This window comes from Chiloscyllium plagiosum, unplaced genomic scaffold (genome assembly GCF_037043375.1).
Source record: "Chiloscyllium plagiosum isolate Xiang-an unplaced genomic scaffold, Cpla_swu_hap1 HiC_scaffold_17, whole genome shotgun sequence".
In the NCBI taxonomy this organism is placed as follows: Eukaryota; Metazoa; Chordata; class Chondrichthyes; order Orectolobiformes; family Hemiscylliidae; genus Chiloscyllium; species Chiloscyllium plagiosum.
The window spans coordinates 73,125,086-73,153,077 of NW_028270155.1; the positions used below are offsets into that span (position 1 = coordinate 73,125,086).

The 27,992-nt window shown below is 41.9% G+C and overlaps 1 protein-coding gene and 1 long non-coding RNA gene across 21 annotated transcripts in view; one reads left to right on the forward strand and one right to left on the reverse strand.

Annotated features, from left to right (window-relative positions):
- LOC122558579 (uncharacterized) lies at nucleotides 1-17,794 on the reverse strand. The gene is made up of 6 exons (XR_006314185.2): nucleotides 17,660-17,794; nucleotides 16,490-16,554; nucleotides 10,723-10,882; nucleotides 6,701-6,788; nucleotides 3,970-4,173; nucleotides 1-240 (listed from the first exon to the last, which is right to left on the reverse strand). It is a non-coding gene; the product is annotated as an uncharacterized LOC122558579 (long non-coding RNA).
- The window catches only part of mtss2b (MTSS I-BAR domain containing 2b), a 146,797-nt gene extending 118,805 nt beyond the window's left edge, over nucleotides 1-27,992 (forward strand). For 2 of the 20 annotated variants that reach the window (XM_043707337.2, XM_087996069.1), the window contains 6 exons: nucleotides 713-810; nucleotides 3,911-4,121; nucleotides 6,630-6,749; nucleotides 10,477-10,662; nucleotides 11,483-11,648; nucleotides 17,730-27,992. In XM_043707337.2, coding sequence (XP_043563272.2) covers nucleotides 713-810; nucleotides 3,911-4,121; nucleotides 6,630-6,749; nucleotides 10,477-10,662; nucleotides 11,483-11,648; nucleotides 17,730-18,487 — 1,539 coding nt within the window. In that variant the 3' untranslated portion in view covers nucleotides 18,488-27,992. Of the gene's footprint in view, nucleotides 1-712; nucleotides 811-3,910; nucleotides 4,122-6,629; nucleotides 6,750-8,693; nucleotides 8,886-10,476; nucleotides 10,663-11,482; nucleotides 11,649-17,729 lie in introns of all 20 variants that reach the window. The other 18 variants (XM_043707339.2, XM_043707341.2, XM_043707336.2 and 15 more) reach the window with 13 other exon arrangements.

Here is a 27,992-nt window from a genome sequence, read left to right on the forward strand (position 1 = left end):
TCTCATCTCTGATACAGACAAAAATACAAGTCAACATCTCAAAATTTTAATGGTTTTGCCACTTATAGACTCAATAATTATCCATTTGCTACAGCTATCAATCAAAACAAGGTCATCTTTACCTTTCATATGAAAGAATTTGTCTTGTACTCGACCTCAAGGTTAAAATGCTGATTCGGAACTCCTTCATGCTGTTCCCACCAAGTTGCCAGTAAATAGCTGAGTGGTTCAGGCACAAAGCTGTCAAAAACAAAATCAACAATTTTGACATTATACACCTACTCAGGAGTTATGAATCTAAATTAAACAATGAGCCACATAAGGAGATAGGTTGAGCATCTTAAAGGAGGATAGAGAGAGAGGGGTTTAGGAAGGGAATTGCTGAGCTTAGAGTCTTGGTAGTTAAAGGCACAGCCATCAGTGATGCATTGTTTAAATTTGGGGAGCACCCTTAAGTGAAAGGATAGTCAGGAGGTGTATGCATAACAAAGTTATAGATAGCAGTTTGCATTCAGGGAGATCTGCAGGGATATGGAGGGTTTGTGTGAACATGCAACTTTTTTTTAAATACAATAAGCTTTAAAAGAGATGTTTTCAATTGTTTTTACCCTGAACAGTTTTCAAAATGTAGAATGAAAGCTACATTCTTCTTTAAGGCTTTGAGTCTCTGCTGCAGCCAATAACCTGCTCCATTTATGTGCTTCTTATGTAGGTGATTAAGGATCTAAAGGGGTCTGACTATAGCTGGTCCTATCAGACTCCTCCATCTTCACCCAGCAGCTCCAGTTCCCGAAAATCCAGCATGTGCAGGTATGTATGATTGACAGGCCAACTGAAACCTCAGCACCATTCCCCCTCCACTACCCTGAGATGGTAATATTTCTGACTGGCCTTCTTATTAGGGAAAAAAAGCATAATTCCTTTCGGAGCAGTTAGGAAGGTTCACTCAACTCATTTCTGGGATGTAGGGATTATTTTTTGAAGCAAGTTTATTTTATAAAGAAACATGTTGGGCCTATGACCACTGGAGTTTAAAAGAATGAGAGGTGATCTTATTGAAACATATAAGATCCTGAAGGAGCAGGATAGGGTAGTTAGTGGGAGAATGTTTCATGTCAGGGAGACTAAAACTAGGAGGAACTATCTTTTAAGATAAGGGAACTTTTTTTTTCTCTGAAAAACCTTTCGTTTACAAAAGTTGGTGGAGGACAGATTTTTCATTCAAGGGTGAGCATTTATTCAAGGTTAAGTTAGATAGATTTTTGATAGACAAGGGAGTTGAGGATTGTGGAGGACAGACAGGAAAGTGGAGCTCAAACCACAATCAGATAAACCGTAATCTTACTGAATGGTGGAGCAAGTTGAACAGCCAAACAGCACACTCCTACTTTTACATCTTAAGTTCCTGATCTCTTTCCCTCAGACATCATGACATCACTTAATGGCAGGTTTTGGAGCACTGACTACAGAAAGGGAGGTTATCGCAGTTCTAATGGTTTAGAAAGATAGCTTCTTGGTGATTGAAAAGTAGGGTCTACAATATTACAATTCATTCAGCCATCCATGTTCTATGGGGTTTCAGGAAAGATCCACATCTTTTCTCTTACGAAGCAGCTACTGTTTCTGGGGAACAACTTCTGGAGAAAATGTGGCTCATTTTCCAAAACTTGAACTGAATTCTTACTGGAGGGAAGGGAATGACTTTTATCATTTTAAAAAGACATGTGGAAAGTGATGGAATATTTTGAAGCTTTTCCTGCATGTCAATACAACTAACATTTGGTCCATTGTCCCTTAAGTTTCCTTCAGCAGACTGATACACTATTGGCTTGATTTGCAATTGGCTGTCCAAGTACAAGTCATCTATTAATTAAAAATGTATTTCCAGTTGGTGGATTATTTAAGCTAATGCATGCCATCAATCAGCTCAATAAGCCACTTCCATTTGAACAAACTCCTGGTTCATTAAAGGGACATTTGAATTGGATTGCTGGATTACACCAATGGTTCTGAGGCAATGCTGTCAAACGAGGCTCATGGTTATGGGCCAATCATTGAAATACAATCAGTGTGACTCAAACAATCCTTTGGACAATTCCATGCATGATCAAGTCTCGACAGTTAGGCTGATGTCAGCCTATCACCAACCACATGCACCACCTCCTGCAAGCTCTGTTAACCACTGCATGTGTACTGGAAATAATCTATTGGCATTGATGTGGCTATCTCCATTTCAAGAGCATGTTAAAAGATCTATAGAATGATATAGCACTACAGGATCCTATTCAGCCCCTTGTGACTGTCCTGGCATCTTGCTAGGGCTATCCTGTTAGTTCCAGATCCCTGTTCCAGATCCCAATAGCACTGTAATTACCTTTTTTCCCCTACAGGTATTTACCTAATTTCCTCTTGGAATTATTAATGAATCTGTTTCCAGCATTCTTTCAGGTAATGCTTTCCAGGTCACAAGAGATCACTGCATTACTTCCCCTTGCTTTAGAATTTTTGTTGGTTAATTACTTTAAAATCCCTGGCGGAGAAAGTGAGGACTGCAGACCTGGCCCTTGGTTACCAACCGTTCTACAATTGGAATCAGTTTATCCTTATTTACACGATCAAATGGCAACCACTGATCTCCCCCACCCATTTGATAAAGTCATAGAGATCTGAAGCAAGGAAAAACATCCTTTGGCCCATTGCGTCAATGCTAGTCAAAAAGGAACCACCTAACTATTCTAATCCCATTTTCCAGCACTTGGCCCATAGCTTTGTGTCTTGGCATTGCAAGTATGCATCTAAATAATTTTTCAATGTTAGAAAGGTTTCTACCACGCTTACAGAGAATTCCAGGTTCCTACCACCCTCTACGTGAAAAGATTTTTCTTCACATCTCCTCTAAACCTTCTGCCCCTCACCTTAAATCTATGTCCCGTGGTTATTGATACCTCCATTAAGGGGAAAGGTTTCTTCATGTCTACCCTATCCATGCCCTTCATCATTTTATGTATTCAATCAATCTCTTCTGCTCTCAGGAAAACAACCACAGTCTGTCTAATCTCTCTTCATAACTGAAACTCTCTAGCCCAAGCAACATCCTGGTAAATTTCATCTGAACCCTCTCTTGTGCTATCCCATGTCTATAATGTAGATTCCAGAACTGCTATACTCCAGCTCTGGGCTAACCAACATTTTATATAATTCCAGCATAACCTTCCTGCTCTTCAACATGATGCCTTGACCAATGAAGAATGTTGGCATTTTTTGCCAATCCCCAATTACCCTTGAAATGAGTGGCATACCAAGCCATTTCAGAGGACATGTAAGAATCAACCCCATTGCTGTGGAGCTTATGTAGACCCCATGTAGACCAAACTGGGTGAGGATGGCAGATTTCCTTCCTGAAAGTACATTATCAACTAGAGGGAATTTTATAACAATGGTTGATAATTTGATGGTGCCTGTGACACTCATTTTCAATTCCTGATTTCATTAAGTGCATTTAAATTTTATGGCTACAATGGGATTTGAATCTCTCTCCCCGGACCATTAGTTTGGGCCTCTGGATTTCTAGCCCACCACTACACCACTGTCCTTCCAAAAGGAGGCCTGAGCTTACTCTGGGGATGATTGGTGCCGATGGTGCTAGACACTCTACTGCTATCCATTTGAGATATGATGCTAAGTGGCAATCTAAAGGAGGGGGAGGAAATAGGAAAAGGACATATGCCAAGTGAAAGCCAATGTGTATCATCCTCACACCAATGCAAACACCCTTGTCCTTTGCTTGTTGTGCAGCCTCCTGCTTTGTGTGTGATTTTTCTTTGCGTGAGTCTGATCTCGTCTTAAATTGTCTCCCTCACCTTCCCTCCCTCACGCCCTTTCACCACCACACCCCTCCCCAACCCCCCAGCAGTGTAAACAGTACAAACAGTAGCACATCTCGCTCCAGTGGTTCCCAAACTCACTCACCAAGTTCAAACTATCGCTACCGCAGCTTGGCCCATCCTGCAAGTGCCAGTACCCGCCTTTCCAGTGTCTCCTCGCACGACTCTGGCTTCATATCCCAGGATGCCATGTACTCCAAACCGCCATCACCTATGCCATCGGATATTACCAGCCAGGTAAGTACAGTTTAGCTTCTTGACTATATATTCCCATGGATGAAATGTTCATCTGAATGTAAGGAATCGTGAGCAAATCAGTGTTATTGTGCTGTCACATGTGAGTCATGATGAACATGTCAATGAAAGAAGTTGCATTAACATAGTACAAGTGTATATTCCAAAAAGCTTTGCAACCAGTTTTGAAGTGTAATTATACTATTGTAATGTATGAAAATGTGGCAGTCAGTTTATGGACAGAAAATGCCTACAAAACAACAATGAAGTAATTAACTGACTTTTTTTGTGACAATGTTTGAGGGATTAAAATTGGCCAGCATGAGGGAGAATGCTTTCGAAAAGTGCTAGAAGGATCTTTTGTGCCCACCAGAAAGGGCTGACAAGACCTTAATTTATCCTATCTAACAGGGCTTTCAACACTGTTAAATACAATCAATTCATCAAAAGACACCTTCCTATACTAAACATTTATGAAGATAATGTATATTTCTTGGAGGTAACATGAGATGAATGTTTACATTATTGTAACTTGCTTATAACAAAATTGAAGAGAATGTTGACACTATAAACATTGTAAGCCTATAGCACAATCACTTGCATTTATTTTGTACCTTGAACATTGGTAAATATCCCAAGGGGCTTCACAGCAATGTTAACCAGAACACTGTAATGTGAGACAACTGCTAATTTTCTAAACACCCAGCACCAGAATGAGAGGATGTTCACAGTTTTAAGTTTGAATCCATAACCTACAGCAGTAACAGCCGTGGCTCAGTTGGTTGCACACTGAATTCTGAACTAAATTGGTTGCAGATTCATGTCTAACTTAAGCACAAAAAGAGTCTCGGCAGTCATACCGTTGCCAGTCTTAAGAACAAGAGACCCTCCACAGTGCTAATATTTAAATCCACAACACTGGGTAAGCTTCCACGGGAAACCATTCTATGTTAGTGGTGTGCCCTTGTTACACTTTAAAATGGACTCCCAACAATAACAAGTGACTATAATTTTCCCCAGAGCTTTTACCAGAAGGCAGGTCCTGCATGCCAATAGTGCCAAAAACATCATCAGTTGCATATATCATTTGGATTGTGTTTGGTTTGTTAAAAATAAACCTTCTTCAATCCCATATTAAATTCACACTAAAATAGTACCACCAGCTAGGAAAGAACACAAGAGGTGATGGATTCATTCTATTCAGCATTTGCTTAGGTTTTTATGACTTTAAAATACTGTACTACAGTTAATGTTGTAAAAAGAAAAACCCATTCACACAGAAAATGATGTCATCGTTCCAGCTTAAGACATTCAGTCTTCTTGAGTTTCTGCAACAACCAGGTTGATTTAGAGCACATTGTTCCTGGTTGTTTTGTTCCAAAGTAGATTGCTCCATACTGATACATGGCGAAGAGTCTTGTAACAGTGTTGTATGGAATGGACTGCTTTGAAGCAATTTTACTGATATACGGTGGTCAACCAAACTGCCTCCTCTGTGGATTTGGCCATGATCTTTTTGATCATACAGTCATAGAATCCCTAGTGTGGAAGCAGGCCATCTGACCCATCAGGTTCACACCGACCCTCAGAAAAGCATCTCACCCAGACCCACCTCCATCCCCCCCATCCCTGTAATCCTGCCCTTCCCATGGAAAATCGACCTAGCCTACAAGTCCCTATACACTATGAGCAATTTAGCACGGCCAGTCCACCTAACCCGCACATTTATGGACTGTGGGAGGTAACAGGAACACCCGGATGAAACCCATGCAGGTATAGGGAAAATGTGCAAAATCCACAGACACCTGAGACTGGAATCAAACCTGGGTCCCTGGCACTATGAGGCAGTAGTGCTAAGCACCAAGCCACCACACTTGGGAAAACTTGGATAATGGCAACAGCCCATCATCTCCTTTGCTGTCTCCACCCCATATTCCATTTTGTTCTGTAGAGGACAGCAGGATACACAGCTTCAGAATTAAGCATCGAACCACTTCAATCTGATTCCCTCCCCACTATGACCCTTTCCTTTGCTTGGATCTCACAATTAAGGTTTGATGCTACCTGTGATTGGTCATTTATGGAATCAATTGACCTCACTGACACAAAGAATAACCTGAAAAATCAACAGAAACAGTCCCCGCCACTGCATTCAGAACTGGGAATTGTTGCAGCACTGCTTTGAGATAAGTAAAAGCTGAGTTGGATCTAAAACTGATGCTGCTTTATTTTCCCATCTTTGCTGCCTTGCCTGGCAAAGTTTGTTGAATGGTTTTCAGCAGCTTCACAGTTAACCCATGCTCATGTAGCTTGGATACTATCAATAGGCCATGTTATCCTCCTTCCCCTTCCACAAAGTAGCTTACAGAACTAGAATGGTACAAACCAACCAGTCCAAATACTGTTCCTTGCAGAACATAGCTGCATGTTTGACATTCTAACCAGATGTACTCTCTTCCCCTTTTATTGCTTCTCTGTCTCATGTGATCTTTGAACCCTGGACGCCGACAGAAGTCATCAAGCTCCGCTTCCTCTGAGGCATCGGAGACGTGTCAGTCAGTTAGCGAGTGTAGCTCACCTACCTCGGTTAGTTCTAGCTCCACAGCAGGAGCCTGGTCAGGTGGTGAAAAGGTGAATCACCCATATCCATCGCCAATTCTGCAATTGGGCCTGCAAAGCCAGAATCAGATAATTTAGACAAGATAAACAGGTTAACCCATGTTGCTTCTTAATTTATTCAGATGTATTTTGGAGACAACTGCAATCTCCCTTTTTGATACTGTAAGCTTTTGAAGTTCTTTTTATATATATGTAGATACACTATGACTTTTCCATAAGCAGATTGTTCATTCTATGTTGAATGTACAGGGATCATACCTGTCCACGTTATACCCACTCACTGCTTGTCACGTTTAAATGATAGAGCTTCAGAAACTGCACCTTTGTCTATCTATTGATTTAACCTGCTTGAAAATCATGGTAGATTACATAGATTAATTGTACTTATTAATATATTTAGAATAAAACATAATTATCAACCATGATGCTCAGCAAAACTAGATACTACAGTGTAAGAGAGAGAAAACTTACAGGAATATCCAGTCTGACAACTGGAGTTTTTTTTTGATGATTGCTTATGCAAATTTCTAATGCGTTTCAAAATATTTTAAGCCCATTAGAAAGTTAAAGTGATATAACAGAAAAAGCTACGACAATACATAGCAGAGTCATTTCAAAGGGGGTCTGTTGGATACAAATACTTTGAAAGCTTACAGTATTTACCACAAATTTCACTAATATGTTAATGGGAAAATGTGGAAAGATTGACAGAGCTATATAGAGGTTTGGATGGTGGGCTGGGGGAGGCAGGTGATGAATATTTTGTTTCTCTGGCTTTGGAGGCCTTGTGCTTGTACCTACATTTTAAGGAAATGTTCCAAAAAACACAACTTGTCATTAAAACAACCTAAGCCTACCCATCCTATCTTGTTAAGGTGGAACTGATCTGAAAACATTGCTTTCTTTTGTGTCTGAGTTGTGGCTTTGGCAATCACAGCCACTTTGAGACCAGCTTGCTTTGGATTTTAATATTTTGGTGATTCATAGCCACGGGACCTCCTGCCTGTTAAAACTGAGAAACCCCTTCCTAGTTTGGTAGGTCTCTGTGTGGAAGACCTTAGTGAGATGCCAAGGACCTGATGTTGTGATTGAAGCAAAGGTCAGGTAGTAGATTTTCAACTTGCCACTCATGTCTAATGGTGTTGCAGATTGCTTTACTACATTCTCCAATGATGGCTGATCCTATGCAATTGCAATTACCTGACTAGAAGCTTTCCCCATCACTTTGTTGTCAGCCCAGTTTTTCCTTAGTGTAGATATGCAACTCAATTTAGATATCTTTACTCAATTCTAATGTGGCAGTAGCTCAAGTTCCCATTGCCAAATTGAACCACTATACTGATACAGTAATGCTTATTCCTTATCCCTAAAGCCCCGTTTCAATAGGTAACTTGTGATTTGAGAATGTTCTGTGAGGTCAGCAGAGCCACAGAATGTTAGCATACCAGTCGATCACATGACCAATAAGCACCTCCACTATTTTCCCGTAACAATAGTGGTGCAGATGGTATGCTAATGATAATGTCACCGAACCAGTAATACTAGGGTTCAACTAGTATCAACTGTCATTGATTTATAATGAATTGTACTAATGTCCTTTTGGAAAGGAAATCTGCTGTCTTTACCTGGTCAGGCCTATGTGTGTCTCTAAACTCACAGCAATGCAGTTGACTCTTAATTGCCCTTTGAAATGACCAAACAAGTCAATCAGTTCAAAGCCAATTAAGAATAGGCACCAAATCCTGAACTGAGAAGAATAAAGATAAAAATAGTTTAATCACTGGATTTTTCTGGTTAAATCATTATATGGTACAAAATTGAATATTTGGAGTCTATGAAGGTCATCAGATGGTGTAAGGTATTATAGAAGTTGTGTTTTTTGGGCATTTCCTATACAAACCCTCCAGTGGCTGCCCATTCGTTGCCTGTGCTGATATCATGTTCTTCCATCTGCAGTTCATGCCTGGGTATGTGTATTACCATCTTCCTAGTGAGTGCTGTTCACCTGCGTTCTCTGGCTCTACTCCCATTATCTCTGATATAAAGGCCTGCAGTAGGCCTAACCCTGCTGTGCTCCCTGAATCCCCTCCCTTTAACCACTCCCTCGGACCTGGCACTGCTCTCTCATCAACGATTCCTAGTTGGAAGGTTTGTTTCATCACCATTTCATTTTTATGTTTTACTTTTGGCTTTTTTCTGATTACATTCCTTTCACTCATCCATCATCCCCCTGAATCATTTGCATGTTTCAACCTTGCAGTTGATTAGTATTTAACCCACCCCACTCTTTTTAGACAGCTTTTTCTAAGTGCAGTAAGCACAATGTATCGCAACCTGGGGTTGCGTAAAGCTGGGGAAAAGCAGAATTAACTGAGAAGTCAGCCATTCTCAGTTAGCTTGTGTGGGGTCACTGGGTGCGGTTAGTGGTGGGAGTGGAAGAGAAGCTGAGTTGAGGGTTTGCAGTTTGGGGCCAGACAGAAGTAGGAGAAAGGCAGAGAAGGAAATCACAGCTTTTAAAAATATCAAAGGATAAGAGAAAAAGGCCAAGAGGGGGAAAGAAAGCAATGCATATCGAGGGGATAAAAGACTTAAATGGAAGGTGCCCAGAAGGCAGAGGAAAAGGATATAAAGTGATCCCAGGCTAAGACACATGGGATGATGTTCTCAGGGAATACTGCGGAACCCCAGTGATTACAGCTTGATTGTTCTTATTCATGAATGATTGACTTCTTCCAATGTGTCCCTGGAAGTAACAAGGTCATTTGAAATGAATAGGACCATTCTCAGCCCACGTCTTGTTATGAATGAGCTTATAATGCTGTATAAGATTCCCAATGTAAAATTGAAAAACCTAAACAGTGGAAACCCATGCTTGATACCAATGTTCATACAACACTGTCCTGGGGCATTTTATTTACAGGTGTCTTTGAGAGAAGGCAAATAATGGTGGTGCAATGGTAAAAGCAATGGACGACTAATCCTGTGGTCCACATTCTGCTGACATGGGTTAGAATCCCATCTCAGCACATAGTAACATTTAACTTCAATTCATAAACCTGGAATTGAAATCTACTGTTATGTTGGAGATTGTCAAAAACACTGATGTGGTTCACTAGTGTACTTCAGGAAGGAAACCTGCCATTTGGCCTGTATATAACTTCAGAATCACAGTAATGTGGATACCACTTGACTATCTTCTGAAACAGCCTAGCAAGCCAGTCAGTTTGAGGGCAATTAAGGATGGGGAACAAACGTTGGCCTTGCCAGTGACGTTGACATCTCATGAAAGGATAAAGAACAAAATTATGGGAGTAGGATTCTGGAAAGTGAGGAAAGCCCCAGTCAGTGAAGTCAGTTTGGAAGCTCTGCCACTGAGCATGTAGTGGAGGGACAGGGTTGTACTGTGTCCAGAATGGGAGATGTTTGCAGAGGAGAGGGGAGCAGATGAAGGGATATCCCATGAGAACAGGGATGTTGAAGTAAATGTTTTGGGAAATAGTGAAGAGTGATGGATGAGCAGAACCTAGTGTAGGCAAGCACTTGGATGGCCAAGTATTGGATATGAGATAAAAAGGTTTGTGAAGCCAACTTTACATAATCCCAGAATGCTGTTTCTTTAGCCCTCAAAAAGCTGCCTCATTGTGAAATTTCAACCAAACTAAATACTAGGCTCCCTTTAATATTGCAACCCATTACTTTCTTTTTTTTTATTCACTGGTCACTTCCCTCAACTTTCCAGGACTGGTCAAAACCTGGTCCATATGACCAGCCAATGGTGAACACTTTGCAGAGACGCAAGGAAGCAGTGGAACGCTATCGGGAGGCAGAGACGGTCTCAGGCACAGTGGTCTATGCGGGAATAGGAGTGGATGAGATACAGAGGCCCCGCATGACAGCAGCATCACTTGCTGCTAAGGTACAGTATGTGAGTGTGCCATCCTTACACATTTTCCCAACCCCCTCCTTTGCATCCTCCAGTCACTACCTGTGTGCCAGGTTATGTTCCACATCCAGGTCTTGAGATCCTGCCTTCAAGTTAAGCGAGTATCTCTCTCTCAATCTGGAATAGGAAAGGCCAGGACTATGACCAGTTATCAAAGTGGTATCACTGAATCTCCAGTACATGATTGAGCGTAAGGTAGCATCTGGAAGAGAAAAAGAATGGTGTAGGTCATTCAGCCCCTGGAGTCTGTTCTGTCATTCAGTCAAGTGCCCTTTTCTTAGTGGGTACATAAGCTTTAACAGTACCTCTTCCTGTCATTCCTTGTATTGTTTTGCTGGTCCTATTTTGGTCTTGGAATAAACGCAAAGACTGTTTATCATACTGCCTCCATTGGTTCCACATGGCAACCTTTACATTCTCCAGTAGCTCTGGTGAAAAGTTATCGCACAGTCAGCAGGCTGATATTTAATGGCAATCTAAAATACAAAAGATGTCCAAAAGCAGGAAATGCACAGACCAATGTTGGGAGATCTTCGATAAAAAGGGAGGGTATTTGAGTTCAACATTGACTGGCTGGTCCCCTCTCCATCCTGACCCAATACATAGAAAAACTGGCAAAGGCCAAACTGACAGAGGAGCAGAAAGTGCCAATACATACTCCTTAGAAATAGGATGAAGGCTGATAATTGGGTAACCTCAGGCAGTGGGTTTCTCTTAATGTTAACTGAATAACTTGGTGTTCTCCCTGACAGGGAGAGACATTCTGTTTGTTTGTAGTAAGCACTCGTCATTCTTTTCACAGCACGGGGAGGAAATCTCCACAGCAGCCAGTGATCTAGCCATGGTACTGACTCGTGGGCTCAGCCTGGAACACCAGAAAAGTAGCCGTGACTCTCTGCAGTACTCCAGCGGTTACAGCACCCAAACCACAACTCCATCCTGCTCTGAAGATACTATTCCTTCCCAAGGTACTTCCATCGGGAGATCTCTCTGTGCTCCCTTTCCAGGTGTTTACCTCTGCACAAGTAACACATTCCGCGCTGATCAAGAGACCATAGATACAGAGAATCAGAAATTTCCCTTTCCATGCTGTATGTCTGACGTGCATACTCTCAGTTCCTGCTCTGTCCTGTAACATACCGAAGGGAAATAAGCTTGAATTGTATGATTGAAAGCATTGTAGATTTATTTGTCTTGATACATCGCAATCTGGGTATACTGACCTCTGTAATGTTGTGTGGCTCTGCTGGTCACACACACAGGGTAGCTTATTATTGTGTTGTACAGTTTCTTTTGTTCCAAACCCGTTGTGACTTCAGTCAGCACATGAATGAATCCCTGCTTTAATGAGCACATACATGTGTTGCAAAAATTTGAAATAATGTAATGCACTTTTAAAAAATATTTTGGAGTTAAGAAAAAGTGCAAGAATTTATTAATGTATAAAATTGCACAGATGTTTTCATTAGAATTCCCTTCCTTGCTGTCTCATCAGTAGCACGTTTTTAACCTGATGAGAGATTGAGATCTTAAAAAAAACAGAAGCAGGAGTAGACTATTTGGACCCTCATGCCTCTTCTGCCATTCAGTAAGATCGTGGTTCAGCTCATTGTGGCCTTAAATCTACTTTCCTGCATGTCCCTGATAACCCTTGACTTTCTTGACAATCAAACATCTTTCTAACTCAGCTTTGAAAGAGTTAACGGCCAGTGTCCACTGCTGTCTGAAAAGATCTTGTAAGACAGCAAATTCCTCCTCAGCTTCTTCTTAAAGGGAAAGCACTTAACACTACATCCCTGGTTCTGGACTCCCCCATAAAGGGGATATCGTTCAACATCCACCCTGTCAAGTGTTTTCAGAATGTTTAAAATTTTCACACGAACATAAGGAGTAGGAGTCAGCCATTGGGTTGATCTGATCACCAGCCTAAGTCCATGTTTCTGCTTACCCCAAAAAGCCATATGTCAACCTCTTTAGCCAAAGATCTAACTTTTAGTAAGGTCACTTCTCGCTAAACGTCCATAAGCCTTCCCCAACGTACTCATCGTTACCTTTATGTTTAAAATCCCTTCAGCCCAGGAATCACCCAATGAACTTATCCAAATTGCTTCTAATGCAAGTACAGAACAACCTTGATTATCTAAACGAGATGAGTCGGGAGTATTTTGTTTGGATAACGTTTTTACGAGACCTTGAGATCTTGTTCAGATAATCTGAAATTCGGATAACCGAGGTTTTTCTGTATTAAGTATATCCCTCCTTGGATAACAAAGCCAGAACAGTACGTAGGACTTCCGGGTATAGTCTCAACAATGCCCTGTACAGTTACATTAAACTTTCCCTACTTTTATATTCTATCTGTTTTGCAATGAAGGCCAATATTTCATTTGCTTTTCTAATTACTTGCTGTAACAACTTGCCCACTCAATTTGTATCCTTTTATAGACTTTGTCCTCCTCAGAACTTTTTCTATCAATACTTGTATCTTAGCAAATTCGAATTCCAAAACTAGGGACTGTAAATACAAGATCATTCTTATTAAAGTTTGTGAGAAGATTTGTAGCTCGGGTGCTCGTTGCTGTGGTTCTGTTCGCCGAGCTGGAAGTTTTTGTTGCAAACGTTTTGTCCCCTGTCTAGGTGACATCCTCAGTGCTTGGGAGCCTCCTGTGAAGCGCTTCTGTGGTGTTTCCTCCGGCATTTATAGTGGCCTGTCCCTGCCGCTTCCGGTTGTCAGTTTCAGCTGTCCGCTGTAGTGGCCAGTATATTGGGTCCAGGTCGATGTGTTTGTTGATGGAGTTTGTGGATGAGTGCCAGGCTTCTAGGAATTCCCTGGCTGTTCTTTGTTTGGCTTGCCCTATAATGGTATTCGACTGGGACAACACTACCATTATAGGGCAAGCCAAACAAAGAACAGCTAGGGAATGGCACTCATCCACAAACTCCATCAACAAACACATCGACCTGGACCCAATATACCGGCCACTACAGCGGACAGCTGAAACTGACAACCGGAAGCAGCAGGGACAGGCCACTATAAATGCCGGAGGAAACACCACAGAAGCGCTTCACAGGAGGCTCCCAAGCACTGAGGATGTCACCTAGACAGGAGACGAAACGTTTGCAACAAAAACTTCCAGCTCGGCGAACAGAACCACAGCATCATTCTTATTAAATTCAAGAGGGGAATAATTAGTAAATTCTTAACTCAATGAGTTCCTATAATATGACCTTGCTCCATTGTGATGTGTTGATATAGATATTGCAATAATAATCCAGACACAAGGTAATGCTCTGGGGACACATTCAAATTCCACTGGTGAAATTGAACTTCATAATTAATAAAAATCTGGAACTGATAGTTTGTTACCTTTGTTGAGACTAGTTATCTTCAATTCTCATTTTAAAAAGACCCATCTAACTCATTAGTATTCAAGGTTTACATAAAGATTTGTTGCTCGGGTGCTGCTTGCTGTGGTTGTGGGTATATTTACTGATTGTTGTGGTTCTGTTCGCTGAGCTGGGAATTTGTGTTGCAGACATTTCGTCCCCTGTCTAGGTGACCTCCTCAGTGCGTGGGTGCCTCCTGTGAAGTGCTTCTGTGATGTTTCCTCCGGCTCCCAAGCACGGAGGATGTCACCTAGACAGGGGACAAAACATCTGCAACATAAATTCCCAGCTCGGTGACTAGAACCACAACAACGAGCACCCGAGCTACAAATCTTCTCATAAACTATGTTTACTGAGCTGTGAAGGTGATTTGCAGATGTTTCGTCCCCTGTCAAGGTGACACCTTCAGCGCTTTGGAGCCTCCTGAAGCACTGCTGTACTGTCTCTTCTGGAATTTATTTGGTTCTGTTCTTGCTGCGTCCGGTTGCTCATTGTAATGGGCGGTATATTGGGTCTAGGTCTATTTGCTTGTTGATGGAGTCTGTGGATGAGTGCTATGCCTCTAGAAATTCTCTGGCTTTCCTCTGTTTAGCTTGTCCTATGATCGTTGTGTTGGCCCAGTTGAATTTTTGGTCCTCGTCATTTGTGTGTATGGCCACTAGGGACAGCTGTTAGTGGCTAGTTGGTGTTTGTGGATGTGGGTTGCTAGTTGCCTGCCTGTTTCTCCTATTTAGTGTTTTATGCAGTCTTTGCATGGAATCTTCTAAATTACATCTGTGTTGCACATGAGGGGTATAGAGACTTTTGTTCTGGTGAGTTGTTGTCTGAGCGTGGCTATCTGTTCTGAGATTTTTTTAATATATGGTAGTGTGGTTAGTGTGTTGGGTTGTGGCATGTTCTTGTCACGTTGTTTGTCTGTTAGGCATCTGCAGATGAAGTTGCAGGATATCTGTTCTTGGTGAAGACTCTGGAGAGATGTCCTTCTTCTCTTCGCATGTTGGGAGTGATGCAGTGTGTTGTAGCCTTTTTGAACAGGGTCCTAATGCAGCTTCTCTTGTGCGTATTTGGGTGGTTGCTGTTGTAGTTCAGGATCTGGTCCATGGTGTGGCTTTCCTGTACACTCTTGTGGTGCATTCACCATTCTGTGTTCTTTGTACGATCATATCCAGGAATGGGAGTTGATTGTTGGTTTCCTCCTCTCTCGTAAATCTGATACCTGTGAGAATGGTGTTGATAATCCGGTGTGTGTTCTCAATTTCTGTTCTCTTAATAATTACAAAAGTATCATCCACGTATCTGATCCATAGTTTGGGTCGGATTTGTGGGAGGGCTGTTTGTTACACTCTTTGCTTCTCTGCTTCTGCAATGAGCCCGGAGATAAGTGAGCCCATAGGTGTCCTATTGATCTGTTCATATATTTGGTTATTGATTGTGAAGTGTGTCATCAAGCACAGGTCTAGTAGTTTGAGTATGCAGTCCTTGTTGATAGGTTCCCCATTGTGTTGTCTTTTCTGTTTGTCCAGGAAATTAGCTATTGTCTCTCTGGCTCGAGTTTTGTCAATTGAAGTGAATAGTGCCATTACATAAAATGAGACCATTGCTTTGTTCTGGTCTGTTTATATTCTTGATGCTGTGATGATCCACTGATAAGGTGTTTCCGTTTTTGTTGAGGTTATTTTGCCCGTTGACATGACGGGAGTTCCTGGAAGTGCCACAATGGATCATCTTTCTTCAGTCTGGATTACTTGGTTTGGTGGATTCTTAACAACCATACTAAAATGATTTAACATGCCACTTTGTTGCAGCAGTTAGGGACGGGTAACAAAATAGCATCATCAGAAATGACCAGTGTCAGAAAATAATTGATTTCTGAGGTGATTAGTTGAGTACAGGACAGAAAAAGGAACAAAAATGTTTACGGAAGGGATGAGATGAGACAGATGGAAGAGAAGTCTGGACTTGAGTGTGAACAATAACATGGTCCAGAGGGTTTGAATGGCCTGTTACATTGCTTTATATTCTGTGTGATTATAAAGGAGCTGGTTGAAATCTTAGTGCATTATGGAGAAAAGAAGGATAGTCTATTCACCGAGTACCTAGTGCCAATGGTGGACTAACTAAAACTTTGAACAGCCAAGATGCAATAATCTAGTGTGCTAATGCTTCTCACAGTTCAACTTGTCTATAGTCACTTACTGACCAAGATATTCAATATTACCAGTGACTCTCAGTTGGCATACGAGACTGTTGAATTGCCTCCTTAGTAAAGGTACCAGTTTCCTTGCTAGATAATCTGACAAAATGCCAAGTATATGAAAACCAGAGACGATGCTTGATACTTGTAGAAGTCTGAGTATGCTCATAGAAAGATCCTCAGATGTAACATGGTTTAGACTTTGTATTTCCATTCTTATTTTCTTACCCCTTGAGGGTCCATTCTGTGCCACAAATCCATATGGACTGAGACTTCCCAGAAATGGTCCAGATCTATCAAATATGAAGGAAGACAATAAAAAACAAATGACTGAGGGAATGTTAAGTGATCGATCTCAGTTCAGGATTAATAAGGTCACTTGCAATGTCCCTTTCCAGTGTCCTAACTACATATCCTTGAACAATGAGTACTTTATCACTGCCTGTTCACCTAACCCACACATCTTTAGATTGTGGGAGGAAACTGGTGCACCTGGAAGAAACCCACACAGACATGGGGAGAATGTGCAAACTCAACACAGACCGTGTTAGTTAGCGATAAAAGTAGAGTAATTGGATAGGGAAATGGATTTGGGTGGGATAGTCTTCAGAGGGTCGGTGTGACTTGTTGGGCCAAAGGGCCTGTTTCCACAATGTAAGGATTCTAAGATCCTTAGACTGCAGAGCCAGTTGATGAAAACTGTACCTTCCTGGACTACACAGTTTTCAATGTAACACTCTGCCTGTTAAATGGATCCATTGAGGTTGTAGTGGGCTTCAGTACTCTGTCTATACCTGGAGGAGAACTCTTGCTGGCTGTGATTTATCAACTTGTGTCAGAGATACTTCTTTTTGCCATTAGTGTAGCTTATTAAGATTAAAAGCCTCACTTAGCTGTATCCTTAGGGAGTAGGAGAAAGTGAGAACTCCAAATGCTGTCAGTTGGAGTGTGGCGCTGGAAAAGCACAGCAGGTCAGGCAGCATTCTAAAAGCAGGAGAGTCTGCGTTTCAGGCTTAAGCCCTTCATGTGGAGGGGAAGTAATTATGATAGGTCAGTGGGGATTCTGGAGCGGGTAGGTGGGTTGAAGACTTCAAGGCAGAGATGACCTGGGAATGCAGTGGGAGAGGAGTGTCCAGTTATGGAACCTGCTGTGCTGTAGTTAGTTGGTAGACCCATTATTAAATGCTCCTCAAAAATACTTGTTCGCCCTGAAAAGGCCAACCCTGCAGTCATAGAGATGTACAGCACAGAAGCAGACCCTTGGGTGCAACTCATCCAGGCTGACCAGATATCCTAAATTAATCTAGTCCTATTTGCTAGCACTTGGCCCATCTCTCTCTAAACCCTTCCATTTCATGTACCCGTCCATATTTCTGTACCTGAGCAACAAAAGCTTACACATTATTAACTGCGAGGGTCCTTGCGGTGACCTGCCTCAAGTAATTAACGACGCTTTCCCTCTCCACAGTTTCAGACTACGATTGCTACTCGGTGAACGGCGACGTGGAGGCGGAACACCAGAGCGAGTTCGACCGGTCGTCGACCATCCCGCGGAACAGCGACATCGCGCAGAGCTACCGCAGAATGTTCCAGACCAAACGGCCGGCCTCCACAGCCGGCCTGCCCTCGGGCGGCAGCACGCAGAACGTTTCCGTCACCCCGGGCGTCGCCACCATTCGGCGCACGCCGTCCACCAAGCCGTCGGTGCGGCGGGCCCTGTCGAACGCGGGCCCCATTCCCATCCGGCCTCCCATCGTGCCGGTGAAGACACCCACCGTGCCCGACGGCCCGGCGAGGGTCGGCAGCGAGGAGTGCGTGTTCTTCGGCGGCGAAGACACGTCGCCGAACGCCTCGGAGTACGCCAGGTCGTCGCCCAAACGGTTGAGCCTGCCGAACGCGGTCTGGGGGGGCGGGGGCGGGGGCAGCGGCGCAGGCGCAGTGGAGGTCTCCGTGTACCCGGCGGGCGCCACGCTCTCGAGCGAGGAGGAGCAGCAGTTGGCCGCCAACCGCCACAGCCTGGTCGAGAAGATCGGCGAGCTCGTGGCCAGCGCCCAGGCTCTGGGCGACGGACAGTTCCCCTTCCCCGCGGTGCCCGACAGCGGAGGCGGCGGCCTCCCCCCGCGCTCTCTCGACGACGCCCCCGAGGACATGCTCACCGCCATCCGCCGAGGGGTGAAGCTCCGGAGGACCGTCACCAACGACAGGTCGGCGCCCAGGATTTTGTGACAGCGAGGGCCCGACTCTTGAGAGCATTGACTGACTCAACCAGGTTGGTTTCCAACGCAGTGCCATGAACTACCTTTTAAACCAAGCAACTGTGGTGTGGTGGAGTGAAACATTTTAAATTAAGATACGGCAGATTTTAAAATGAGTGTACTATTGTTAGTTCTAAAGAGGAATTTAACGTTTCGTTCCTTACAGATATTCTACCGGCCATTTAACGGACTCACCTGTTTCGTGGCATTTTTCTTTTGCCTGCCCTCCCCCAGCTTTTTGCGGTATTTGGTGCGAAAACAAAAAAAAATAACGTGCTGTGTGTTCGCTTCACTGAGGTGGTTTGCACTTGACCTCGGTGTGTGTCAGTCCTCAATGTGTGTCTCTGGCCTCCTCCCCCCAGCCAGGTCCTGTCTCAGCCACAGTAACGAGAGAGAGAGAGAGAAAAGATCAGGCTCCCCAGAGCAGTGATAGACGTTTAGAAGGGTATTTAGAAGAAATTTAGCTGAGACGAGGGCAAGTCGGAAGGGATACTTGGTGCATCTTGCTCCTGCTGTGTAGGTGAGTGTTACTTGTTCAAGTCAGGTTGCTGGAAGGGAGTTTTGAATTTGAGACTAAACATTGGTGATTATTGCTTCTCCCCCAAGTAACATTCATTTTTAGTTGAGAAGGAAACTCATGACCTAATTATCCGTACTCATTGACACCTAAGCTTCAGGACTTAACCAGTGAAAACGGATTTTGTGGGCTCTCAAATGTCCAGTCATTCTAGATGATCTGCCATGCATACTTTTGCCACTGTTTCATCAACTGGACTATTTTTGTGACAGAATTGAATGGGTACAGGTCAATAAATAGAATGTTTATCTTTCAAAACACTAATTCGGCAACTTCAGCTGGCAATTTTAACATATGTCATTAGAACTGCTAAGGAGTGATAATGCTTTATTGAAAATCCTTGATAAGAGACAAACATAATCTTTGTCAATAATAGCCCAGTTAATTCCTTGTCTACGTTTCACTTTCTGCTGACCTTTTATTTGTAATTTTGAAAAATATATGTGGATAAACAATGGTGCGATAGATTGACACTTCACGAATCACAAAATTAGACTGAAATGTGAGCTCTGTCACCTTTACTGATTCCTCCAGATACAGAGATCATGAAATGCCACTTTGAAACACAGACCAGGAAACCTGTTGCAAGTCATATCATAGGGAAGGGCCTGAGGAGGGTAATTCAAATTCCTAATCTAGTTTAATCTACCAACATATCTATGTGGAAGTATGAGAACCTCACCACGTAGTCAATGCAATGTGGTGCTGTTTTTGCTAGGGAAATTGCAGTGTGCTCTTAGACAGTCATGGGACTGTTTATTATATTTGTTTTCCATGAGTTTTTGGAAGGAGAATATGCTGCAGTGATGTCTGGTGATGCTTTCATTTCATTCCCTCAAATTGCTTCCACCACAACTAGTCCCAGCCTTGCAATTATCAATACTTAACATTCGCATTAATACAGCTGAAAATCCACACTTCTCTCAACCTCATTCACTCTGCAAACACAGCGCAGCTCTAGAGGCACAGAATCTGTAATCGCAGTCTTGGGTCTGTTGCCCTACAGTTTCAAGTTTGCCCACACCCACCTCTACAGAATCCAGTGGACTGTCTGTGAACCGAGTTGGGTTCCCCTCATTCTCTTAATATGAGAAACAACCTCTACTGAGTTTGTAATGAGATAGGGAGTGGTGAGAAGCCATCTACAACCCTGCTTGCTATTTTGATTGTTTCTTACCTAGTATTAATTAGACAGTTGCTCAAATATAATTGGAATAAACTAAATAACTGCTGCAAACACAAAGACATTTTATTTTCTTTTTCAAATACATCAACTGATGAGCATATTTCCAAGTCTTCAAACTAATCCACTGAGAACTCCACACAGGTAAAGTTATTATTTATTAAATGGATGTACTGCCCTTGTATGGCCACATAATATGCTTACTTTAATATAAAGTGCTTTGGCACAGATTTATCAGATACACCGGCTGTCCAATCGTACATCGGTCCACCAGTGGTTCACATGTTCACCCAGCACACAGTACAGGTAAACACAATCTTTGTCCCAACTCATACATCCAACCGCAGTTCGCCTCATAGATGTCTAGGGCTGTGAGAGAAGAATCCCCCCCACTGAAAATGAATTCACTTGGAAGACTCCAAAATCCTATGAGACACATTATTGTGAGTGTTGATGAGGGAATTCTTCAGAAACATTAATATCTTTTCCACTTTTGGATACTGACTGCAAGGCTTTTAAGTTTCCCATTTATTTCAGAATTCCATTGTTCACTGTTTCCACCTGCATTTGTATTATTGGCGAGTGTGTTGCCTTACTAACTGCAGGAGATACAAAAGGCTGGGAATAACTGTAATGGCAGTAATAATGGAAGATTGTTTAAAATATTTGTTTAAAAACTTGCATTTCTATAATGCCATTTGTGATCTCAGGATTTTTTTGACCTTCCCACCAAGAAGTACTTTTGAAATGTAATCCATTGTTGTAATGTAGGAAATATGGCAGCCAATTTGCACATTGCAAATTAGACAAATGGCCTTTATTGGTGATGCTGGCTAAGGGAACAGTATGGATCAGGATACCAGGAGGACCTTCTTATTCATTCTCTAATCATGTCAGAGGATCTGTTACGTCTGCCAAGGTGGGAGATAGGATATCAGTTTAACATCTCTTCCTTTCACTGTCGCTGGGTCAAAATCCTGAAACTCCCTACTGGCATTGTCTGCTTATGTGGTTCAAGGCGGCAGCTCACCACCCCTTTCTCAAGGGCAATTAGGAATGGGCATAAATGCTGGCCCAACCAGCAACGCCAATGTCTCAGGAGTGAATTTAAAACAAAAGTAGAACTTCCCAGAAGTGAAACACTCTCTCAGTATAGTACTGAAGCACCAGTCTGGGTTATGTCTTTGGTGTGGGAATTGATGCCCGTAGCTCTGGCAATTTGATTTGAATGTATGGACAACCACACACTCAACAATGCCACTGTTGAACAGTGGGCAAGAAAATGTGCCAGGTACATAGTGTGTGAATACCTTGTATAGTTGTGTTTATGCTTATTTTCTATATTAGCTTCTCAAATTATTATTTAAGGGAAGTGAAGTGTATGTTTATTCATTAGAAGTCTATGTATATGCATAGAAAATTGTCTGATTCAGCAGTTCCTACATAATTGGTCCTTGTAGGGAAATGGTTTTAATCTTTCATAATATATAAATTCTTAGTAAACAAAATTTATAACTGAACAGCTTTTTAGGTTTTTCAAATTCTGTTTTGATTTTCATCTTTAAAGCAGTATTTTGTGCAAAACTTGAGGTTTGTTTCAATGGTCTCCATTTTTGCTTAAAGCAGTACTTTGAAAACAGACAGCTCCAGCAAGATCCCAGGATTTGGGATCCACTTCATGGCAATGGAGACACTATAAAATCTCTACCTCAAATCTGAATAAAAATGTATATGAATGATGTATAATATGGGCAGAGCTGTTCTTTGCCCTGATGGCCCCTGGAGTCAAAAGCTTTGCTGCCCTTTCCCCTATTTGGGTTGACATTTATCTGAACGATGAAAGGGCCACTGCTGTCACCAGCAATTTTAAGCCCCAGCCAAGGAACCACATGTAGAATGTGAAACATTTTAATTTTAATGTGTCACCAAGAACCTGCAAATGTTCTGTGACATTTAGTGATGTTCCCCAGCATTTGAACAGAATTTTTAAAAAATACCAGAAGACTTTTTGTGCTTTTAAGCAACCCACTGCTTCAGAAAATAGCAACTACTATTTAAATATTTTTTAAAAAGCATTCAGCAGAGAGAAAAGGAGTGGATTTAAAGGAAAAAATGCCTTTAAAAAGATTTAGTAATTGAGTAGGGCGGGTCTTTATGCTGTTGGAACACTGAAGACTTTTGGGAGCAGGGTGATACCAGTCATATAGAGTGATAGAGATGTACAGCATGGAAACAGACACTTCGGTCCAACCTGGCATAGAAACAGACCCTTCAGTCCAAATCGTCCATGCCAACTAAACTAGTCCTACCTGAGAAAATGAGGACTGCAGTTGCTGGAGATCAGAATCAAGAAGTGTGGCAATGGAAAAGCACAGCTGGTCAGGCAGCATCCAAGGAGCAAGAGAATTGACATTTCAAGCAGAAGCTCTTCAACTCTCCTGCTCCTCAGATACTGCCTGACCGGCTATACCTTCCTAGTGCCACTTGCCTGTGTTTGGCCCATATCCCTCCAAACCTTTCTTATTCATATACAGGGGAACCTTGATTATCCGAACAAGATAGGCTGGCACTATTTCGTTCGGATAATCAATTATTCGTTAAATCGATTAAATGCCTTTCCTCTGGGGCTTGGAATTTTTAAAGTATGCTCTCCATTCAGAAGACTAGTAGCAGCACAAAGCACGCGAACCCCCCCAACACTGCCCATGCCTGCCCCACTCCCCAACCTTGTCGAATACCACCCCACCCGCCCCTGCCTCCTCTCTGGGGCAGCTGGACTGTCCACCAACAACAAGATTGCTGCTGCTGCCTTTGTGGCGTAAGTCTCCAAATAGCGTGCACACGCACACAGCCGCAGCCACACACCCAACTTTTTACTGCAACATTTTGACAGGTTCCATGTTTGCCCTGTACAGGACAATGTTGGAGAGATTATCTAGGGAAGGGGGGGGTTTAGGGTACACTCCTCTGGAGAACTCCAGAGAAAATGTAGGGAGAGAGGGAGGGCGGGAGGTCAGTCATTTGGATACAGTGCTTGTATAATCACTGTAAACAAAAGACGCGATCACAGTTAGAAACGCATCTTTGATGTAATGTTTCTGTCGGGACATCAAAATCTCCTTCGGATATTCTGATTTTTGAATAATTGGTATTCGTATAATCAAGGTTCCTCTGTACCTATCTAAATGTCTTTTAAATGTTGTAACTGTACCTGCATCTATCACTTCGTTGGCTGTTTACTCCATATACAAACCACCCTGTGTGTGGAAAAAGTTGATCCTCAGGTCCCATTTAAATCTTTCTCTTCTTAAATATGTCCTCTAGTTTTGAATTTCCGCACCCTAGGGAAAATACCTTTGCTATTCACCTTGCCTAAGCCCCCCATGATTTTATAAAAGTCTATAAGGCCATCCCTCAATGTCCTACACTCTAGTGAAAAAAAGTCCCAGTCTATCCAGCCTCTCCTAACTCAAACCTCCAGTTCTGACAACATCATAGTAAATCTTTTCTAAATTTGATTGACACCCAAGTATAAAAAGACTGAAGTAGTTTGATAGAAATTCAGACTTACAGGGTTTATTTACATGCCCTAATTTAGAAGACTATATACAATTACCTCAGTCTTTACAATATTTAATTACCTAGTTTCAGATGTTAGATAACAGTCTAATTTAGCAACAGCAGACAAGTCATGATAGGTCCTTCGCTGAAACTTACTATGAGCCTCCAAACCCATGTTAGCTCACTTTCAAACAATGCATTGTAGTGTTCTAGTTGTGCACTAATTTAAAAAATACATCAGAATGAAAAATAATTGTGAATTAATTTGAAATGGAGTGTACCAATGAAAGCACTTTAGCTCAACAGTGCAGGATTCTACCTATTTTTGTTTGAATAATTTCTCTCAAATGCCATATCTCCCACTGAGTTTAACTGGTGCTATGAAATTTGCGCACACAATCTGCCTCAAATTCAAATCAGGAATGAATGTTTGGAAAATTACCCCTAAAGGAAGTTGAGAGGAAGAACATTGGTACTTTGGAGTGGTATTGAGAAGGGCTGTGTGTGGGTTTGAAACCCCCAGTGTATCTCAGACAGAGATAAAGAAGCAGGTACAGGGGTGGCATTTGAGACATCGTTGAAGAGGGATTTTCAAAGAGAGATGGGATTCCTGGCAGTAAGGGAAGGGATGTCAGAGAGGAAAGTGTCAGGTGGCCAGGGGAACAGGACAAAGAAGGAAAGCAATGTTTGAGATGGATGGAAGAGAACTGGGTTCACTTGTTATGATATCCTTGTTTATTGTCTTTTTGTTATTCCCATTTTGGCAAGATGCATGAAACATAGTCATTGGTTGCAGTATACAGGAAAGGGACAGTGAGACCTGCAGTAGTAAAATAAATGTAAATAAATTTTACCCAAGTGACTCCTGTAAAGTTGAGTCCTTTTTTTCAAAGACTATGTTGTTTCCATTATTTCAGTTTCATTTGAGTTTGTGAATGTGCTTGCTGTTGGATGCAAACACGCAAAGAAGCAGGGTGGAAGGAAGTGAGATGGTATTAGAGGTTATGTTGAGATAAGCAGGCATGAAGGAGAGACAGAGGTTGCGATACTAAAAAAGCAAAATACTGCAGATGCTGGAAATCTGAAACACAAACACAATCCTGGAGAAAGTCAGTTGGTCTGGCAGCATCTGTGGAAAATGAGAGAGAGTTAACATTTCAAGCCCAGTTCTTCAGAACTGTGGAATGATATCCAGGAGTTGGACATGTGCTCAGAGAAGAGCAAAATGTAATGGCAGCTAGGAAAGAAAAGAGAACTGTTTTAGTAATTAATCATCAGGACAAAATCACTTAAATGATATGGTAAATATTTCATTTGATTAACAAAGGGACTGCAGCAGTTTTTCACCAGATGTTATGGTGTCACATTGCCTTTAAAAGAGTTTCCCTTTAGAAAAACTGCTAATTTTCATGAATTGAATAAGCAGAATTCTGCTTTTATTCAGGATCACTAACTCGGGATTTTTTTGGCCCATTGCACTTTTGGCATTTGAATTGGACGTTTGGATTTTTATTACATGGGCCTTTAATTTGTTCAAGACATCAAGTTCTCTGAAAACAGTGATTAAGAGGTCAAGCCTCATTATAATATCATGTTATATTGCCTGTGCAGCACTGTTTGTCTGCAAGCAGTTTGCACTGTTGTATTAAATTTGTCTCCTTACTCATCTTGGAGGACAAGTGAGTGTTTAATGGAGCAAATGTTTAAATCTCTTCACCTACTAGTGAGAGTGAATATATGGACAAACATCTTACAGTTGTGTTGAAAATTGAAAAAATGCACTGAAATAGACAGGAAGAAAATACATAAATTTTAACAAAAAGTGTCATTATTTCTCTTTTAAAGATGCATCTCCAAGTGGAGGGATGGGAAGATTCATCGCTGTGATCATTATTAGAACACTCCTGCTCAGATATGCTTGTGCTTGGACTGAGCACACAGACAAGTTTTGGGTTAGACTGTGATGTAGCCATGAATAATCCACGGCCAAACACTGTTGAGTCTCTTGTGGGCAGAATTGCCATTTAAGGTGAAGTACCCCAGAAGGGGTATACACTGTGGCATGTAGATGTCACTGGCTGATGTTAATTGCATATATCTTGAGATGGTTATGGCGAACAGTCCCCTTTGAACTGCTGCAGTTCATGTGGTTTAAGGATACCACAATGCTGTAAGGGATGGGGTTCCAGGCTTTTAAAATCAGCAACATTGAAGGAACAGCAGTATATTTCCAGGTCAGGTTGGTGAGTAACTTGGAGGGAGCTTGTGGGTAATGGTGTCCCATGTATCTGCTGTCCTTGTCTCTCTAGATGATGGTGTTTGTAGATTTGGAAGGTGGGGTCTTGAAGTTCTGCGGTGCATCTTGTAGATGATGTACACAGCTCCTATTGGGCATCAGTGTTGGAGAGTGTGAATGGTTCAGAAGTGGTGCCAATCAAGTGGGATAGTTTGTCGTGGATGGTGTCAAGCTTCTTCAGTTTTGTTGGAGCCACACTCATCCAGTCAAATGAGCATGCTTTTACACTCCTGACTTGTGGAGTGTAGACAGCTTTGTGGAGTCTGGAGGAGAGAAGTTTACTGCAGAACTCCTAACCTGTGACTTGCTTTTTTGGCCACAATATTATACAGCTAGTCCAGTTCAGTTTTTGGACCTCAGTATGTTAGTGAGAATTTCAGTGATAGTAATGTTAATGACTATTAAGAGGTGATGGTTAGATTATCTTGTTGGAGATGGTGATTACCCAGCACTTGTGTGGAACGAATGTTACTTAGGAAAGCAGAATAAAACTGAATCAGGTGGTATCACAAGGCAAATACTCCTTTTGGGGGTGAAAGGGGAAAAACAATGAGAGCGCTTTTGGGAGGCTTCCATTCTGCTGGGATCAGAGTTCACATCTCTTTGAGTCTTTGGGAAACTACATACAAACCCAAAAAAAGAGTAAAGGGTCAAGCAGAACTTGAACTATCTGAAAATACAAACTTTGAAATATTCTCCTGATCTTTGTCACATCTCTGTTTCATTCTCTCTCCTGTAAGATGCTCCTTCAAACCCCTCTTTGATCAAGCTTTTGTCAGCTGTACTAAAATGTTATGCAACTCCATGCCAGTGTTTATCTGATAATCCTACTTAGCAGCCACTTGGAGCATTTAGCTACATTAAAAGCTGCTATACAAAATAAGTATATTGTTGGAAGAAGAGTACCCTTGACTGTGTTTCTTGAGTTGAGTCTAACAGGCTGAGAATCATATTTGCTGTCCATTTAGAATAATTGAAGAGTTATTTTTGGAACATGCGCTGTTTAGCATATATCTTGGATAATCTTTTCACTTGTCCTGGTTAATCTCTGACTCGATTTCATTAAGAAGAGAATGAACAACTGGGTTTGTAGGTTTTTTTTTAGAAAAAGTTTCCTTAACCCTTTTCTTCCCCCCTAAGATTACTACTTGTCGGTGTATTTTTGAGATGGGGACCTTTGGGGTTCAGCTGTTGTTTTTGAAGTAGAGTGAAAGAAAATTCTGAAAGCATGTCCATTAAGCAAAGGAAAGCAAAATTTGGGAGTAGATGGTTTGTTAAACTAAGCCATATTTAGAAATGAGAGTGAGTTAATTGGAGTTCATTGTGGCAAAGGATTGGAATCAGTTGGACAGATCTTGCCAGGTGGCAGGCACACAGAGGCGCAAACCTCCTTTCTCACTGCACATTTCTAACCTCCACTCACCCACACCTCCCTCACTTCACTCCTTTGCAATCTCTCTGTGATGTAATCTCAAGCACTGCTCGTTCTGTGTATATAAATATATATATATTAATAAAGAGGGGAAATGATCACAAGTCGTGCAATTTTCTCTTGTTTCTACTTTTTTGTCCAGGCTTTAACAAAGAACTGAAGATTTTATTCTCACCTTGACACCCATGTGTTCACCTTTCCCCACATTCCATTTTTTTGTACAGACAAAACAAATTGAGAAACGCTGAAATAATGGTCCTGGTGCTGTTGGTAACTATCATTTAATTTATTTTCAGTGCCTCTTTCCTTCCCTCCCACTTTTCTGTAATGCTATAATTCATGTATGTTTGTTTATTCTTCCACCATCTGAAGCCTCAACCACACTGTGATGTTTCCAGTATTAATAAAGCTGTACTGTTCAAAACTA